This window comes from Schistocerca nitens, chromosome 4 (assembly GCF_023898315.1).
Source record: "Schistocerca nitens isolate TAMUIC-IGC-003100 chromosome 4, iqSchNite1.1, whole genome shotgun sequence".
Taxonomy (NCBI): Eukaryota; Metazoa; Arthropoda; class Insecta; order Orthoptera; family Acrididae; genus Schistocerca; species Schistocerca nitens.
This window is the reverse complement of record NC_064617.1, coordinates 389089271-389109871: the sequence shown is the minus strand read 5'-3', so window position 1 is coordinate 389109871 and position 20601 is coordinate 389089271. Positions and strand designations below refer to the sequence as shown.

At 42.3% G+C, this 20601-nt stretch overlaps 1 protein-coding gene and 1 long non-coding RNA gene across 2 annotated transcripts in view; one reads left to right on the top strand and one right to left on the bottom strand.

Moving 5' to 3' along the window:
* LOC126251551 (echinoderm microtubule-associated protein-like CG42247) overlaps positions 1-20601 on the top strand; it is a 569483-nt gene that overhangs the window by 489023 nt on the left and 59859 nt on the right. Inside the window, 1 exon segment of the mRNA XM_049952063.1 lies at positions 10929-11220. Within this exon segment, the coding sequence (XP_049808020.1) occupies positions 10929-11220 (292 nt within the window).
* The window catches only part of LOC126251552 (uncharacterized), a 46893-nt gene continuing 36984 nt past the window's right edge, over positions 10693-20601 (bottom strand). The window contains exon 7 of the long non-coding RNA XR_007545755.1: positions 10693-11295. This is a non-coding gene — a long non-coding RNA (uncharacterized LOC126251552). The remainder of the gene's footprint in view (positions 11296-20601) is intronic.

The following is a 20601-nucleotide window of genomic DNA, read 5'->3' as shown; positions in this document are numbered from 1 at the left end:
CCGTCAGTGTCAGCCAGTTTGCCGTAGCATACGGAGCTCCATCGCAGTCTTTAACACTGGTAGCATGCCGCGACAGCGTGGACGTGAACCGTATGTGCAGTTGACGGACTTTGAGCGAGGGCGTATAGTGGGCATGCGGGAGGCCGGGTGGACGTACCGCCGAATTTCTCAACACGTGGGGCGTGAGGTCTCCACAGTACATCGATGTTGTCGCCAGTGGTCGGCGGAAGGTGCACGTGCCCGTCGACCTGGGACCGGACCGCAGCGACGCACGGATGCACGCCAAGACCGTAGGATCCTACGCAGTGCCGTAGGGGACCGCACCGCCACTTCCCAGAAAATTAGGGACACTGTTGCTCCTGGGGTATCGGCGAGGACCATTCGCAACCGTCTCCATGAAGCTGGGCTACGGTCCCGCACACCGTTAGGCCGTCTTCCGCTCACGCCCCAACATCGTGCAGCCCGCCTCCAGTGGTGTCGCAACAGGCGTGAATGGAGGGACGAATGGAGACGTGTCGTCTTCAGCGATGAGAGTCGCTTCTGCCTTGGTGCCAATGATGGTCGTATGCGTGTTTGGCGCCGTGCAGGTGAGCGCCACAATCAGGACTGCATACGACCGAGGCACACAGGGCCAACACCCGGCATCATGGTGTGGGGAGCGATCTCCTACACTGGCCGTACACCACTGGTGATCGTCGAGGGGACACTGAATAGTGCACGGTACATCCAAACCGTCATCGAACCCATCGTTCTACCATTCCTAGACCGGCAAGGGAACTTGCTGTTCCAACAGGACAATGCACGTCCGCATGTACCCCGTGCCACCCAACGTGCTCTAGAAGGTGTAAGTCAACTACCCTGGCCAGCAAGATCTCCGGATCTGTCCCCCATTGAGCATGTTTGGGACTGGATGAAGCGTCGTCTCACGCGGTCTGCACGTCCAGCACGAACGCTGGTCCAACTGAGGCGCCAGGTGGAAATGGCATGGCAAGCCGTTCCACAGGACTACATCCAGCATCTCTACGATCGTCTCCATGGGAGAATAGCAGCCTGCATTGCTGCGAAAGGTGGATATACACTGTACTAGTGCCGACATTGTGCATGCTCTGTTGCCTGTGTCTATGTGCCTGTGGTTCTGTCAGTGTGATCATGTGATGTATCTGACCCCAGGAATGTGTCAATAAAGTTTCCCCTTCCTGGGACAATGAATTCACGGTGTTCTTATTTCAATTTCCAGGAATGTATATTAGGAAACGCTGATTATGGAGAAGTCTCTTGTGGTGGGTTGGATATTAATATTGTTTTCATGGAATTTTACTTCAGAGGACCAACACATTTTTACGAGATAGATCACTCAGCTCGTAATATTTAGACTAGTGGTTCTCAAAATTTTCTTGTTCGCGGTACACTTTACAATCTAGCAAGTTCTGACGGCACGCTGGCATAAGAGTTGGCAACAATGAGAGGGAGATAACGTACGAGTCAGCAACAATACGAGAGCCTCTGACTATCGCACTCACAGCTTGTCTACACCATTCATTTTCTTGCAGACTAGCTGTCCATGTTGTGGCCTATTCGAGGTTGATTTTTAATTACACACGTGTATGCATTTTCCGGTTAATGTTTTAATTTTTCGATGTAAATAAGTTTTTGATTAGAGGGGAAAAAATTTGAAGATAACAGAGCGACAGAAACAGATAACAGTAACAAAAGTACGAGCGAAACGGATCCAAATGTAAGCCTCGTGAAAGTAGTACTGGAACATTCTGTAAGTACCAACAGAATTATTTAAACTTTGGATTTACGTTCAATGGACCTGAAAACTGTCCGTTACCAGAATGCAGAGAAAAACTAAGCAGTATATCCATGATTCCTAGTACACTGAAAAGAAATTTGAATAACAAAAATAGTCACTTATATTGGGGAAAAATAACTATTTTAGCCGATTGATTTCATCAGCAGCAAGGCAAGCCAGAGCTAAGGTACGGAGAGCAACAACTACTTCTGTAAAAGCGCAAGTGGTCAGTTATAAAAAAAAGCTCCCGGAACAGCAGCGAAAAAACGCAACCCCGTATTCTTGCTTTTCAGTGTAACCACGACTCATCCCGAGTATGCCATGAAACATATTTCTCTTCGTATCATGTATCGTAAAATTTGTCTGGTTACTCCAGTAAATTAGAAACGAATGTACAGTTACGTGGACTACTTTTCGGAAGGTCCGATCAGCCGCGAAATTAAATTAACAGTGAAAATGCTGCGAAACATTGCGCAGATGTGTTGCACAGTGTCTCTACTATGCCCACTGATCGTACCACGTCGCTTTTGTCATTTCTGAGCGCGCAATGAGCTCCTGAAAATGCCTAGAACAGTAGTGTCTACCGCCAAGTGTGAAATTTGTGCTGTCATTCGAAACTTCGAAACAGGACTTACAGTCAGACGTCCATTACGTTGACGGCCATGAAGGGAAGCGAGAGTCAAACGACGATCTTGTTCGGTGAGTGGATCAGGCGATTGAAGAAAATCGTCGGTTCACAATTTTTGTGTTGAGTTATACGTTTCCCGGAACTTCACGATTAGCCCTCTGCACCATTGTGAGAGAGAGACTTCAGGACTGAAAAGTCTGTCCGGGGCGGGTTTACAAGATGCTGTCCGACTATCGCAAAACATAGCGAATGGATACTGACTTAAAGTTTCTCCACGACGAAGGACAAGATTTTTTTCAACAAAACTGACACACGGAATGAGCCATGGGTCCATCTCGAAAACGAAGAAGTAGAAGAGCAATTCCTAACAGTGAATGCAGTCTCATTTCCCTAGTAAACCAAAGAAGTACAAACGAACGACGAACGCTCTCCATAAGAAAGTGTATGGCTACTGTGCTCTGGGACCGAAAAGGAGTTCTATTGGTGGAATTCATGGAGTGTGACACAACATTCACTGTAGCCTCATACAGAGTGACTCTTTCAAGATCTACGTGATGGTTGTAATTAAAGGGCAGCTACTCACAGAGGTCCAGTGTGGGCCGTAATTACCGTATAGAAGCTAAACTTGGCAAATACGCTAACGCATTAATGAGGAAGCGATTTACGCTGAAAAAAATATTAGTTCCAATTTTGGCCACCAGGTGAAAATTTGGCACTGCGAATGCAAGAAAGACGTATGGAAATGTTTCCATATGTAATAATTAGGAGTGGGAAATCGGAATGAAACCTGAAACAAGTGTCAAAGACATTATATCGGTTTTATTATTAACTGTCACTTAAGCAGGTTGCTCAGTATGAGCACCAGAGACGTCAACGCGATGCTATATCCGTAAAACGACGTGATAAACAGTTGCTCGCAGCAGAACATATCTCTGATAAACGTGTTCTTCTACATATCCCCAGAGCCAAACGTCACATGGATTCAGATCAGCTGAACTTGCAATCCATGCATGTGGATAACATCTGGAGATATCACGGTCATGGAAGGCTGCATTAAGCAGATCTTTTACTGGGCGAGCTACCTGAGATGTTGCCACATCTTGCATGAACACAATGGTTTCCACACAGATACACTCTTCGAAAGCAGGAATCACATACTGTACAAGGAGGTCTTGATAATGTACAGACGTCATGATACACCTGACAGGCCCTCTGGGCGTATTCTCTTCAAAAAAGAATGGAGCGAGATTAAAGGCGAATGCAGTGGCTCTTCATGCCCAACACAATGTTTAACAGAACCCCAAATTCGTCAGTTCTGCGTATTCACTGTACTCTGTAGTGTGAAACGCCCCTCACAACTCTATAGAATAACGTCCGACCACATGTTGTAAACTATGATCCGTGCCGGAAACTGAAGAGCAAACTCAGCATGTTGCTGCGGATTGTGAGCTTCCAGTTGCTGCACTGTCCGGATCTTGTATAGTTACCAGTGTAAAATATACAGAAAGACTTTACGTACTCTTGACCACAGGATGAACAATTCCCATGATACTGCACGAGCTCTAGCAACACCCAGGTCACTTTCTGCCTGATCAGTTACATCAACGGCAACCTCGTCAATAAATTCCATCGGAATAGTACGCTTTCCTCTTCTATGTGCCACATCAAACTCAGCTGTGTTTTCAAATTTCAGTATCATCTTCTTTAAATCATTTGATGACATCGGACATCTCAGATGTTTGAGTCGGCGATATTCTCTCAATGCAGCACTGTAATTGCTGCTGTTCACATAAAATAGTTTCGTTAACAGAGCAAGGTCTCTTTTTTGCAATATCCATAATGTTCACTCACATTATGGGTTGTCAGATGGCAGTGTAGATAACATTCCATCATACAAACACAACGCCAGATCTGCACCCAATGGCTACAATTGGAACTAAATTTTTTCTAGCGTAAATCGGTCCACATTAATGCATTAGCATGCCTGCCTCGCTGCCATACGGTAATTACAGCGCACACTGGACCTCCGTATCTGCCCTTTAATTATAACCACAGGGTAGAAAGGGCAATTTAGAACAAGCGAAGAGAAATGTGTCATCAGGCATTGACCTTCTTTATGACAATGCTCAGCCGCACTCTGCAGCTACAACAAAGATACTCCTGCAGCGTTTACAGTGGGAAGTGTTTAATCACCCGTTATACAGTCTGGGCTTGGCTCCATTACATTTTCACCTCTTTGCCCACAAGAGACGCTGGCCAGGGCGACAGCATTTTGGAACAGATAACGAACAGAGCAGAGAATTGGCTGAAAGCAGAGACAGCTGAACTACACGTAGAGTATTAAAAAGTTGGTACCATGTGAGGACAAATGTCTTAAGTCGGAGCATTAACGCATTAGAGACGTAACTGGAAGGTGTAGCTAAGTGTTGCAAACAAAACGTTTCTTATTTCCTCTCTACTTTCCACTTCCCCAGCGATCGAACCTTGAAAACACTGTTTCTCGTAGAATAGATTCTACCTCCGTAATCCCTCCAAAAACCGACGAAGGAAATCGGACCCACAGTGAGTTTTATAGATGTCTGTCGAGCGACCACTGGCGATCGTTGACAGTATCACTGAGACTGCAGCCTACAGTGCAAGCTCCCCCTATGTTTACATGGGGCTCCCGAAATCAGATTACGTAAACAGATTTCACAATACCGTTTCTAACTGTCCACATAAACACTTCGCAATCGATTCTGGAAATCCTATTCTTGCTGCTGGTCTTCCTCTTCGACAATCGGTTTTCGTTCCCATGAAACGTGGTTGGATTGTCAGGTTTTCAAAATATTCGACTTACATGGACGCGTGACTTATTGTGCGCTGAAGGAGAAGCAGAATGAGCATGAAACTGGGAATCTCTAAGCCTAGTTTACACGACGACATTAGGTTGCAGGCAACTGCGCTACCGGCCACTACGCATGCGCGCCACGCGTTTGCGCAACTAGTTGCTGAAACTAAAAGCTTTCGGCGTGTTCCAACTTGGGCGACACTGGTTGCACGAGTTTTGAGGTTATGTGTGTTTGTAGAGTGTAGACAAACTGAAACATGAAATGGGGAACGGAGAATACTGTTCGCTTTATGGATATACAGGGTGTTTCAAAAATGACCGGTATATTTGAAACGGCAATAAAAACTAAACGAGCAGCGATAGAAATACACCGTTTGTTGCAATATGCTTGGGACAACAGTACATTTTCAGGCAGACAAACTTTCGAAATTACTGTAGTTACAATTTTCAACAACAGATGGCGCTGCAAGTGATGTGAAAGATATAGAAGACAACGCAGTCTGTGGGTGTGCCATTCTGTACGTCGTCTTTCTGCTGTAAGCGTGTGCTGTTCACAACGTGCAAGTGTGCTGTAGACAACATGGTTTATTCCTTAGAACAGAGGATTTTTCTGGTGGTGGAATTCCACCGCCTAGAACACAGTGTTGTTGCAACAAGACGGAGTTTTCAACGGAGGTTTAATGTAACCAAAGGACCGAAAAGCGATACAATAAAGGATCTGTTTGAAAAATTTCAACGGACTGGGAACGTGACGGATGAACGTGCTGGAAAGGTAGGGCGACCGCGTACGGCAATCACAGAGGGCAACGCGCAGCTAGTGCAGCAGGTGGTCCAACAGCGGCCTCGGGTTTCCGTTCGCCGTGTTGCAGCTGCGGTCCAAATGACGCCAACGTCCACATATCGTCTCATGCGCCAGAGTTTACACCTCTATCCATACAAAATTCAAACGCGGCAACCCCTCAGCGCCGCTACCATTGCTGCACGAGAGACATTCGCTAACGATATAGTGCACAGGATTGATGACGGCGATATGCATGTGGGCAGCATTTGGTTTACTGACGAAGCTTATTTTTACCTGGACAGCTTCGTCAATAAACAGAACTGGCGCATATGGGGAACCGAAAAGCCCCATGTTGCAGTCCCATCGTCCCTGCATCCTCAAAAAGTACTGGTCTGGGCCGCCATTTCCTCCAAAGGAAACATTGGCCCATTTTTCAGATCCAAAACGATTACTGCATCACGCTATCTGGACATTCTTCGTGAATTTGTGGCGGTACAAACTGCCTTAGACGACACTGCGAACACCTCGTGGTTTATGCAAGATGGTGCCCGGCCACATCGCACGGCCGACGTCTTTAATTTCCTGAATGAATATTTCGATGATCGTGTGATTGCTTTGGGCTATCCGAAACATACAGGAGGCGGCGTGGATTGGCCTCCCTATTCGCCAGGCATGAACCCCTGCGACTTCTTTCTGTGGGGACACTTGAAAGACCAGGTGTACCGCCAGAATCCAGAAACAATTGAACAGCTGAAGCAGTACATCTCATCTGCATGTGAAGCCATTCCGCCAGACACGTTGTCAAAGGTTTCGGGTAATTTCATTCAGAGACTACGCCATATTATTGCTGCGCATGGTGGATATGTGGAAAATATCGTACTATAGAGTTTCCCAGACTGCAGCGCCATCTGTTGTTGAAAATTGTAACTACTGTAATTTCGAAAGTTTGTCTGCCTGAAAATGTACTGTTGTCCCAAGCGTATTGCAACAAACGGTGTATTTCTATCGCTGCTCGTTTAGTTTTTATTTCCGTTTCAAATATACTGGTCATTTTTGAAACACCCTGTATATGCTTTGCATAGGAGTTTGTGGGTTTTCATTGATGCTGATTACAAAAATAAGCAACATATTGCTGACGCTGAGACCGTCATGTGCGATCATAACATAGATGGTTTGACAATATCTGAGCTGCAGGGTAAAATTTATTGTGCTAGGAGCACATATACAACTGAATTAAGAAAAATACAAGCAAGTGTAATTCCAGCTGTGGCAATGCTCTCGTCTACGAGACTAAAATCCCATCGTACGAGTAGGCCAACTCTTTGTAAGGAATGTTGTTGACAGGAGGGAAGGCTACACAAATTCAAGAAGCTGCATTCTTTAATCAATATTCATCTATTTAAAACATCGCTGCAGTGCTCCCCATTCACATATATTAGAATTTTGAAATATTGCCACTGTACGGATCTATCTTCAAGAGAGTAGTTTGCAAACCATTCTCTTCTTAATGCGGCCTGCTTCGAATAATTATTGTTGCTAATGTTAATAATTAACCTGTTAATGTTAACAATTATTGGTGTTAATGAAATAGCGGCATCACCTTTTAAAACTGTATCTTATAGCATGCCGAGTGTTCTCGATTGTAATGCACGCAATATGATATGTAATTTCGGTTCTGGCGACAGCGCTTCATGCATTACAGTATCTTTATTCCTTATCACTCTATTTAGAAGAAACGTGAATAGTTCTGGCGACATTCTAAGATAATTAAAAGAACGTCTTGGATCTTCTGTTATAAATTATTTCAGCAAGGATGCTGAGCAACCGAGCTGACGTCTTTTCTTCATCCAGTCCGAATCGAAACACGTTTCTCATTTTTTTCTTATGCAGTGATTCCACGCAACAAGCTTTAACTCCACCACAACTCGTGCGATGTGCAGCTGCCAAAACTCTCATTTCAGACACAACTCAGGGACCCACAAAACGATGAAGCTGAAGTGTATACTGGTGTCGCCGTGTCTACAGGCATATCACAAATCACTTGCGTGCAATTCTTTCCACGCAACGAGTGGCGCAATGGCGCAACCCAATGTCGCCGTGTAAACTTGGCTTAATACAGAGGGGTCCAAATAAATGTATCCACTGTTTAAAAGTCCATAACTTGCAAATTAATTGACGGAGTTGTCTCATTTTTGGTGGAAGTGTAGCTTAAAGTCCAACTTAAAGATATCACTGTAGGTGTTCGAAATGGTCACCATTAACATCCACACACAAACGATGCCGCTGAACTGCAGCACGAACTACTGACTGCAACGTGTTCAGTTGGATATTTACACATGAATGTACAATGGATTCTCCAAGGTCATCGAATGTGCGTGGCTTTTGTCGATAAACGACGTCCTTTAGTGTTCCCCACAGGTAAAGGTCCAGAGGAGTTAGGTCTGGGGAATGTGGTGGATCCTCCACAGCACCTCTACGGCCTATCCATCTACCTGGTAGATTTTCGTCGAGATACGCCCTAACACGATTTTGGTAGTGGTCTGGGGCACCATCTTGTTGAAAGTAAACTCTTCCCTCTCCATACGAGTCTCAGATGACAGGTAAAATACCACTTCAAACTGACTCCCTTTCATCGAACGTAAACCTTGCACCAGCCATGTTTACTCGAGTAACTGGGTGCAACTAAGAAAAAAACACCATCTGGCGACTGTCATCTGACAAAACAAAACAACATAATACTATGCTTGTGTGGCGATTGCCGGAACTACAAACTATTACACCACCAAAGATGAGACAACTCTGTCAGTTAGTTTGCCAGATATGGACTTTTAAACAGTGGATACATTTTTTGGACCCCTCTGTATTTAAGTGAAGAGATTGTGCTGAGTAAATCAGAAATTGGAACAGCTGTTTTCCAAACGCCATATTTGACTGGGCCGGCAAATCCGCTTCAGAGCTTAATATGCAAACACAACAGCGAGAAACAGTCTCCTAAATTCCGTTTTCGTATTTCGGAAATATTATATATAGACTCTAATTAGTCGTCTGTGAGATTATAAAGTTGACCTTTTAATCAAATACACAATACATTATACTGCCACGAACACACATTTTTAGAGACTATGTATTCAGCGATGTTACATAACGAAGATCAAAGAGAAAACATTAACTACCATACATATAACACATCAAAGAGTAAAATATGATTGTTCCCAACACCCCCACAAGTTCTCGAGATGTCAGTTCGTGAACTCTGAAAGTCCCACAGCTTGACAGCACCACTGATGTTTACCTTTAGGCAGTGCCTTTGTCAAAAAATCAGCTTGCTGCTTATCGGTACTTACAGGTTTCACACTGAATTTTCCTGTTTTAATTAAATCACGAATATAGTGGTGCCTCACGTTAATGTGTTTTGTTCGAGCGTGATGCACACCATTGTGACTCAGTGCAATGGCACCTCTATTATCACAGCATACACTTACTGGTTTTTCACTATGCGTAACACACAATTCACGAAGCAATCCTTGAAGGTTACCGCTTCTTGCACTGCTTCTGATAGAGCCATATACTCAGCTTCCGTAGTTGATAGAGCGACGGTTTGTTGTCGTTTTGAAGTCCAGGAAACTGCTGTCCCAGCTAACTTGACGATATAGCCGGCCGTTGATAGCTGCTGATGGAGGTCTGATGCATAATCAGCGTCACAGAAACCTTCAATTTCAGTTGTTCCACTTTTTCGGTAAATTAGTCCTACATTGACTGTGCCTTTAATGTATCGCATAATTCGTTTGACCGCTTCCCAGTGGATTTTCCGATAATTAGAATTGAATTTGCTTAGAACCCCCACAGCATATGCAATGTCCGGTCTTGTACTTTGAGCTAAATACAATTGTGATCCTACGGCTTTCTGATAAGGAATGCGATGTAACACAAGGTTTTCGTCATCTGTCAATTTATTTTCACATTTCTGCAGCTTTGAACCAGGTTCAAATGGATATGCAACCGGATTACAATGTTCCATACCAAATTTCTTGAGTATGTTTGCTGCATATTTGCTTTGATAAATACTAATCGCCCCTTGTTTCCTGTTTCGGTTTTATTCTCATGCCAAGACACCAACTAAGTTCACCAAGATCTCTCATCTTAAACTGATTCATTAATCCTTTCTTCGATTCTTTCTTCTACTTATTATTTCTATTAGAGCAAATGATCAAGTCGTCTACATAAACAGCTATAATGAGTATATTCTGCTTCTCAATTCTGGAGTAAATGCAAGAATCATATTCTGACTTCTTTAGGTTCATTTTATGTAATGTCATATCTAATTTCATATTCCAAACGCGTGACGCCTGTTTTTGACCATAAATTGCCTTCTTCAGCTTGTAAACCTTTATCTCCTCCCCCTTCTTCACGTAGCCTTCAGGTTGACGAATGTAAACTTCTTCATCGAGATCACCATATAGGAACGCAATTTGAACATCCATATGTTCAATGTCAAGGTTAAATTCAGCTGATGAAGCTAACAGGATGCTAAGTGAAGAATGACGAACAACAGGCGAGAACGTTTCCTCATAGTCTATTCCTGGTATTTAGGAATAACCTTTCGCTACAAAACGAGCCTTATAATGTGCAATTTCACCATTTGACGTTTCTTTCACCTTGAACACCAATTTCGAACTAATTACCTTCCTGCCTGGTGGTAAATCAGTCAAAATTCACGTTTCATTTTCAAGTAAAGATTTATATTCATTATCTAAGGCTTCCTTCCATTTTTCACAGTCGTCACAATTCATTGCTTCTTCATACGAATTTGGTTCAGAAATACAAGCGCCCGGGGTACTCCAGTGCGAAGGGCAAAGCGATCGAGCTGTGACGCGAGGACTGAATGGGACCGCAGGTGGTGCTGGGACACTCACGGCAGCTGTGGGGCCTGGCTGTGCACCCGGACGACGAACTGTTCGCGACGGGCGGCCACGACAAGCTGGTGGCACTGTGGCGGCGCCACAAGCTGCTGTGGTCAGCGCAGGTGGCGTACGAGGTGGTGTCGCTGTGCTTCCACCCGTTCGGCGTGGCGCTAGCTGCGGGCAGCAGCGAGGGCTACCTCGTCGTGCTCAACGCCGACAACGGCGCGCCCGTCGCCAGCGTGCGAGTCTGCGGCAGCCCGCTCAACTGCGTCGGCTACAACCCAGGTGAGCGCCAGGGGCCTTCCGCGTTTCGTAGCTGCTGCTTGCGCGTGGACCAGGCGTGGCTCGTAGTTAGTGGCTCTGGAGATATAAAACACATTCTTTCATTACTGTGCTACATACGGTACAGTAATTTAAATTACGCAGGAAGAATTTCGAATATTTTCTACCCGGATTTAAAATACCGTAAAATGGGGTTACTTTGTGAGTTTTTTAGTTTTGCTCGCATGGGCCTGACAGTGTAAATTATGAAGTTTAATAAGTAATACCAAGAAATTGCTGAAACCTTCCACTATGTGGCGATATGTTATACAAATAAACATGTTCAACAGGAAACCATTATATAATTGTTATAAGTTGTCACAAAGTTACCCCACTGGGTGGGGCTACTATGTGACAAGCGTTGTTTTTGCTTCGAAATGCATGGAAAATAAACGTTGACACAAAGTTACGCCATCAGATGTTTATTTAAAGCAATATACAAAACATTGGTTTATTGTTTGACAACATAAAGAATTTACAAAGGTAGCTACTTAATCTAAAAATAAACCTTTAACATCAAAAAGACCTCGCTTTCCTACTGGTGTTGGAAGTGATACTCTATACAGAACTTCCTCCGTTGAATAATAAATGGAATCATCTCATTCTGACCACTTCCAGCATATTTTTTACCTTCCCATGTCGCTTACCATGTAGCCTCCTGGCTTGATATCAGTCACTCTTCCGGGGAACATTTCCCCTTCGAAGTTCACTACCACAACGTCATCAAGTTTGAATGTGCATTCAGGGGTCTTCTTAGTGGCCCTTTTCAAGTGGTGGACGTTTCTTGTGTCTCGATGTAACTTACCAGTAATCGAAGGTGCGTCTCTGATGGCTCATCTGAAGAACTTTCACAGAGAGCTTCCGAGTCACTCGGATCGTCATCGGTCCACTTGATGCTTTTGCTCTCATCTGAGGACTCGACCTTATCAGTGACTCTTCTTGAGACTTCAGAACACTTTTTCTTCGGCTGCTGAGTATTGCTGGTACCAAAACTCGAAGATTTCGCCTTCGTCTTACCAATGTTCGCTTCTACTACTGGTAGGCTATTTTATGGTTGTATAATTATACTGATTACATAAACATTACAATTAACGTCAAATCACACCATAATGTAGCCAACATATTAACAGTCAGGCGTATATACCTGTTTTCTGCAGTTCTTTCACATGAACGGCTCCAGCACACAAAGTTTACAACAATTCAAACAATGGTTCCAAGGCAGGTTTCAATACGAACGCACTGCCGACGAACAAAAGAATCGCGTCAGATTCAGCTGGCTGCCGCAAGATGGTCAGCACTACAGACAAGCCGCTGGAGCTAATCTTTGGTTTCTAGGCACCTTTCTGGACGCAGCGGGAGATTCGAAGTAAGCGAAAATTAACGCATGCCACAGAGTAGCTCCCACAGTCACAAAGTAACCCCATTTTACTGTAATGACATTTTTTAGAACTGTCGATATCGGGTGATATTTTTCGAACAGATAATAACCACCATAAGGTTACTCTCTTGAAATGCTGGTTCCTCGTTGTAGCGGAGTGAAATTTGATACTGTCATACAGGATCATGCGATCTATTTGGAAGACATTATTTTACTCACAGATGTTTGGACTGCATTTGGTGTATACACTGCAGTTAGTAATTATCCGAATTTGCAGAATTTCGTGAATAGCTTCCCTGATGACGTTGTTGTAATAGGGGAAGACTTCAATTTGTCTGTTATAGAATCAAAACTGGTGCCAGAGACAAGGACTGCTGTGATGTTATTCTGAATGTCTTGACCTCAAATTATGTCGAGCAGATGCTGAGAGAACCAAGTTGTGCAGGTAACGTCTCAGACCTTCTAGCAACAAACAGACCTGAACTTTTCGGGTCAGTTAACGTAGAAAAGGGCTTCAGTGACCACAGGATCGTGCTAGCATCAATCACTGCAGGTGTTACAAAAATTATGAAGAAAGGTAGGAAAATATTTTTGTTTAGAATGAGTGACAAGATACAAATCGCACAGTATCAGAGTAGCAAACATCAAATATTTAGTGCTTAGGACGTAAATGTGGAGCACTAATGGGTAAAATACTGGGTGATCAAAAAGTCAGTATAAATTTGAAACCTTAATAAACCACGGAATAATGACACACATGCTTGGAATGACATGGGGTTATATTAGAACAAAAAAAAAACAAAACAAAAAAAACACCCCTTATTGCTAGACGCGTGAAAGATCTCTTGCGCGCGTCGTTTGATGATGATCGTATGCTCAGCCGCCACTTTTGTCATGCTTGGCCTCCCAGGTCCCCAGACCGTGCGATTATTGGCTTTGGGGTTACCTGAAGTCGCAAGTGTATCGTGATCGACAGACATCTCTAGGGATGCTGAAAGACAATATCCGACACCAATGCCTCACCATAACTCCGGACTTGCTTTACAGTGCTGTTCATAACATTATTCCTCGACTATAGCTATTGTTGAGGAATGATGGTGGACATATTGAGCATTTCCTATAAAGAACATCATCTTTGCTTTGCCTTACTTTGTTATGCTAATTATTGCTATTCTGATCAGATGAAGCGCCATCTGTCGGACATTTTTTGAACGTTTGTATTTTTTTGGTTCTAATAAAACCCCATGTCATTCCAAGCATGTGTGTCAATTTGTACCTCTCTATCTACATTATTCCGTGATTTATTCAGTTTTCAAATTTATACTGACTTTTTGACCACCCGGTAGAAAAGCATCTTTCAACATGCCCCAGAAAAATGTTTTGAGCTTGGTCTTAAAGGATAGGAAGGATTCGGCATGATTTAATAGACTTGTTAGAAAGTTGCTTCATAAACAAAGAAAGGTTCATCTCAGATTTAAGAGCAGTCAAACCTAGCTGTCAAACAAGAGCCAGACGAAGTGAAAATGAGCGTAAGGAGAACAATGAGAGGAGCGTTCGGTGTCTGAAGGTAAAATTTTGCCTGTCAATCTGACCAGAAACCCTAAGAATTTCCAGTCTTACAAATCAGTAAGCAGACGGAAATCATTTATTCAGTCACTTAGTGACCATGCTGGCACTGAAATGGAGAATGACAGAGGAAGGTCGAAATACTGAATCTGGTCTTGCGAAAATATTTCAGTATGGATGATCATAATACAGTCCCCCCTTCCAATCATCATACGAGTGCTGAAATGGCAGATATTGAGGTAAGTGACTGCAAAATAGAAAAGCAAATACAGTCACTTAGTAGTGGAAAGGAATGTGGACAAGATGAGAGAGAGACTGTAATACTCTATGGAGATTATATGAAAGAACTTGTTCTTCTTCTAGGAGCAGTTTATCCTAGTCCACTGGAGGACTGAAGCATAGGGCCCACCTAGCGACGGCGAAAATGCACAGTTCATTCCCGTTTCCATAGAAGGCTGTAGAACAGAAGCACATAACTGTAGACATATCGCTGACATCGATTTGTTCTATAATTATGGAACATGTTTTACACTCACATATTATGACAATTTTGAAAAACAAAAATCTCGTCAATAAAAGTCAACACGGACTCCGCAAACAGAGATCTTGCAAAACTCAGCTCATTCTGTACCTCCATGAGATCCAGTGCGCTATAAATAATGGCACTCAGGTTAATGCCGTGGTCCTTGACTACACGGAGCCATCTGATACAGTTCCACACTGTCGTTTAATGTATCCAAGTGTCATGCTAGATTTGTGACTGGATTCAACACTCCCCTGCAGAGAGAGCTCAAAACGTCACTCTTAATGGAGCAAAACTGACAGATGTAAAGATAATTTCAGTAGTACCCAAAGGAAACGTGATACAGCCGTCACTGTTTACAATATATATAAACTAGCCACCTGCCCCAGCTTCACATGGGTAGCACGAAGTATCTATGGCTGGATGACTTGTCTGGCATAGTGATAATTTTGTTTACAGGCCACTGTATAGAGTTATGATTAAAATTCAAAGAACAATGTTAGGGGAACTGAATATCATCACTCACATTTAACTTAAATAAGTTGTGCGTGCCAAGAAAGTCTCTGGAGGCACAAATGTTAGCTGTTTCATATTTAACTGGCATTTGTGGTGACATCTTGTGGCAAATGCGTGTGCTGTGAGCCACCACACCAGCAGGCCCACTCAACTGCAGTACCAATATTGCGTGAGCTACATTTTGTCTGTGACCGTTCCTTGCATTTCCCTTCACTCTCCATAAACATTAACTCTGTATCAAAAAGTCTGTCCTTATCAGCTTAATATCTGATACCTCCCGCATCACAGGTTGTTTAGGAGTCAGTAGTGGCCTCCAAGTAGCAGTAGCTCACACTGAGCTGACCCTGCAGTTGGGTGCCCTTAAAACTATCTCCTGTGCCCAGAATCCTACCTTCTGATTCAGTTTGTCCATTAATGAATACCATATAAAAATCCCAACAGTAGTTCCTAAAATTAACCTTCTCATACAGACAGAAGAACATGGTAGGGGTCTTTAATTTATATTTTGTGAGGATGATTCCAATGAGTTCTGCTAGATGGCAGTGACGTCATTTTCACAGCCAGTTGCATGAAATATCTGTAGAGTATATATACACACCTTTCCTCAGGAATCAGTCTACCACACACCACCATTCACAAATGGAACAGGGAATGTGGTATCAGATAGTGGTAGCAGAAGTACTGTCTGCCACACACCATCAGGTAGCTAGCAGGGTACAGTTGTAGATGTAGATAAAAAAAAGTGCAAGCTTAAGAGAAAAATAGAAATAAACCCAACACTTTGTTACAAAATTAATAAGTCAAGTCAAGTGGTCATTGTGGTGATCTAAAATCAGCTGCTATGCCTGCTCATTTTGATGTCATTGATGAACAGCGTGAGTTGACAAAATATTTGATGAGGTGAACATCCACGACTGAGGATCTTGTTTATAGAAGAAAAAACCACTGAAGTGGATTTTTATTCTGTAAAAAGAGCAAGTTAAATTTTACAAGTTTGCTATTTGTGGAATCCATGTTATTTCTACAGAGAAGATTTTCAATCTCCAAAAAGATCATTATATGCTAACATAAAACATATTTATAATTCTAAAACAGACTGATGTGAGAAATATAGGCTTGTAACTGCACATATTTCTGCATTGATTCTTCCTGAAAGCTCAAATGATCCCTTCTCTGACCGTTTGTAATAATTTGTTGCTCCACTCACCTAAAGGAAAGTATGGCTGGAAGCCAAGCAAGTTCTTTTGAATTATTGGCGTACAATCATATTGGTATCCTACCCAAGATCCACTCTGCAGAGCGATTTTAACTGATTCTATAAATTACAGTCTTCCACAGTGAAACTACTTCAGGAGATGAGATTCACATTTTCAGCTTTTTTCACTTTCCATTTCAGTGCCATTATGATCACTAAGTGACTGTATAGGCCTATATGATTTTGACCATTTTAGTGACTCTGTCAGGCCAAACATTTTTATGTTTTTCACCAGATAAACAAGCAAAATTTTGCCTGTGAATTCTCTGACCTCTTCTTTTATTGCTGTCCTAAAATCCGTTTTGTCTTTGTTCAGATTCTGTTTGTCAACAAAGCTTTTATCTTCATTTAAATCTTTGACAAAGCTCCATCACTTTTTGTAACAACTTCCTAACATTGCTCTCAAATCATGGAGAGTCTTTTGCATGCCTCTGTGCGTTGCTCGGCACACATATTTCTCAAGTATACTATATAATATTCAAGAATTTTATCTATTGATGCTCCATATTGCATTCCTTGGAGATGAGTATTTGATGTTGACTGCTCACATAATTTGTAACATGTTTCCTATCACACTACTGAAGAAGAAATATCTTATTACCTTTCTTAACATCACTTCTTAAGCCACTGATACTGTCTCAACATCCCTTTAAGTCATTAATGCAATAACCACCTTATGGTCACTAAATAAATGTTATGTAAAACCCAGCCTGGTAAAAGTTTTTCAATTTGACACCACTTTGGTGACTTGCATGTCAGTTTCATGGTCTATTTCCTCAATAAACTACTCATTTAGCCTCACAAGGCTGACTGTATCCTGTTCCAGCTCTTTCCAGTACAGAAGATTCAGAGGTTGTCACAGGAAATCACATAGTAGTAGTCTGGAGCTGAAGTCTGCAGATGAAGCAATGTCCATAGCAACAACAGAGTGGAGGCAGGCACAATGTAGAAATGGTAATGCTGAATGAGGATATGAGCTAGGCACATTGGGCCAGCAGGAAGAGAAATCTGGACATCAGCACACATAAAGTAAAACTTCATGTTGACATTCACATGTGTTTTCTTTCTGAGTATAAAGGAGAATACTTTGAATTCTTCTATGTTTGACTCATGCCACCCCACAAACAATATAAAGTTTGCAATAATTTGGATCATAATAGGATAACCATCCCACACCATCCAAGAACATTATTAAGCTGGAAACATTATAGTTCTTGGAATGAGATTTTCACCCTGCAGCGGAGTATGCAATGATATGAAACTTCCTGGCAGATTAAAACTGTGTGCCGGACCGAGACTCGAACTCGGGACCTTTGCCTTTCGCAGGCAAGTGCTCTTGCCCGCAAAAGGCAAAGGTCCCGAGTTTGAGTCTCGGCCCGGCACACAGTTTTAATCTGCCAGGAAGTTTCATTATAGTTCTTGTTTGTCAGTTTCTAGTTCTGGACCCACTGGAAGTCAGGAAAGAGCTCCAAATTTGTATGTTTCACAGTTGCTCTGTAGTGTATTTTGATAATTATAAGAGCTAAGAAACAGTGTCCACTATTGTAATCTTTGTGTTACTTGCTGCGAAATACCACTATGTATGCCAAAAATTGTAACTGTCACTGTATGATTGGTAACAAGGTAACATTTTACACCATAGAGATATATTTGGAATGAGTTGGAATTTCTGTTCAGTATATCTGATAGTAATTTGCTTTTATTTTCAATTTTTGAATAGCTAATTTGAAATGAATTCAGTGTTTTAGACCCATATGCAGTTGAGTGTGTGGCAGAATTTTGCTTATCCTGTATGAGAATGCATCTGCTCCCAGGACCCATTGTTTCCCTGATATGTGTGTCACAGGACACAGTAACAGGCGCAACTGTGTTTTAAGAGTTTTAAATACTGTCAACCAATTTAAGAGCAAACTCGGTAAGGGAAGAGATGGCTCCACCCTCAAGTCATACTCCTGGAACAGTTGTAAAGTGTGGGGTTTCACCGTAGCCCAGATGCTTAGGTGGCAATCAGCAGTTCATGTCTCACCAGAGACAGATGCGTCCATGTCACTGGCATGGCACTGAACATCATAATATCACATAACTTCCCTGCTCTTCAATGGTGATGAGCTGGTTTGGCTCCTTCTCTGTTCTGATTTCACAGTAACAGCAATATTAGTGTCTCATTCCAAATAGTCTGAAATGGGGCACTGACGCAGTTGTCACAAACAGGCTTCAATAGCCCTTGCAGGCTGGCCCAGCATCAGCATTTGTGGCAGGTCATCATAGACATGGTTGCATAGCTGCTGACCAAGCAGTCCATTAGCCAGTGTCTGACTTGGTTATTACCTTATTCCATCCTGGTGCTGCCCTGCTGGATATAAGATGTGTTTATAACTTAACTCTTTACAATAGATACATGAAGCATTGTATGTTCTGATGGCTTAAATCTCTGCTTTATCTCACAGTTGAAAGATATGTTCTGTGGCTAGACTTCCAGTGGATCACCTTTACAATAGGCATTCCCTCCTTCCTCTTCACAAAATGTAGCCCCTCTGGTTGACGTCATGGTATTTTTCTGATTTGTCCAAATAGGCAGGTGTGGGCTGACACTGGCATGTATTATATGTGTGTGATTTGTCTACTGAAGGCACTGATAGATGACTCTGCTGTGAGTGTATCATGTTTCTACTCTGTGATAGGTATTCCAGCAGATAAACTAAACAAGCTCATTACATATTCAAGTAGTACTTCCATGGCAGTTTGGAAGCTGATGCTGTTGGTTGGTTGGTTGGTTTTTGGGGGGAGGAGACCAGACAGCGAGGTCATCGGTCTCATCGGATTAGGGGCGGATGGGGAAGGAAGTCGGCCGTGCCCTTTGAAAGGAACCATCACGGCATTTGCCTGGAGCGATTTAGGGAAATCACGGAAAACCTAAATCAGGATAGCCGGACGCGGGATTGAACCGTCGTCCTCCCGAATGCGAGTCCAGTGTGCTAACCACTGCGCCACCTCGCTCGGTGCTGATGCTGTCTTTTCTTCCTAAGTGACAAACCCCATTCTCACTACTTCCATGAGCTTTATGAAAAGTAACAAGTTCCCACTAGTAAATGCCAGTACAAGTATGTTTAGCTCGAAGTATATATTGGCTTGGTGGTGAGAGCACTTATATATGGGACTTATTGACTTTTTGACATTTCAACACTGAAGTCTCAAATCCCATCTAGGAGACAGGTAAGGCCCATCTCTGCACAGATATCTGCGTGTCACTCTTGACAGGTTAAACAAACTTGTCACCACCTACACTTGAGAAATATTCTAAGATAGAATGTACAAGTGTTTTGTAAACAGTCTCCTTTGGAAAAGTACTCTTTAATTGTCTTCCAATTTTTGAAAGTTGCATTGTCTGATCTCAAAGTTTCTGTCTCCATAGTAAACCTATGTTCTACATCTACGTCTATACTCTTCAAACCACAGTTATTTATTTATTATTTACTTCTTTATTTGAAATTCCATGAATCTATATAGTGATGAATCACAAGGATGTGGAATGAGTCAAGTTTACATCTTTGGAGATATACAATAAACATAAGTACAAAGACAATAATGTAGCAATCTGGTGATATAAGCTTCATAGGTGAACTACAGTTAAATAGATACAGTTCAAATAAAAAATGCGTAAACTACTGAAGATAACTTTTGCTAAAGAAAAAAGAAAATTTATACATTGATCATCTCAGGCAGTGAAGACAAATGACAGCTAACGTAATATCAACAGAGACTAGAATATAAATAGGAAATATAATAAAAAATTACAAAGACAGTCACTCTGCAGGTACTCACCCAGAGAGTAGAAGGCCTTATCTATAAAGTATTTTCATAATTTGATTTTAAATGTAGGTGGGGAATTAATGTGGTCTTTGATGTCAGATGGAAGATAATTGAAGAGTTTTGTGGCAGAATAATGAACACCTTTTTGTATGATACTTAGCTGTTTTAGATCTCTGTGTAAATCATTTTTAGACCTTGTATTGTGATCTTGGTATGCATTATTGGATGTAAAGAGAGAATGGTTATTCAAGACAAAAATAATCAAAGAAAATAACTACTGACATGTGGTGGTTAATA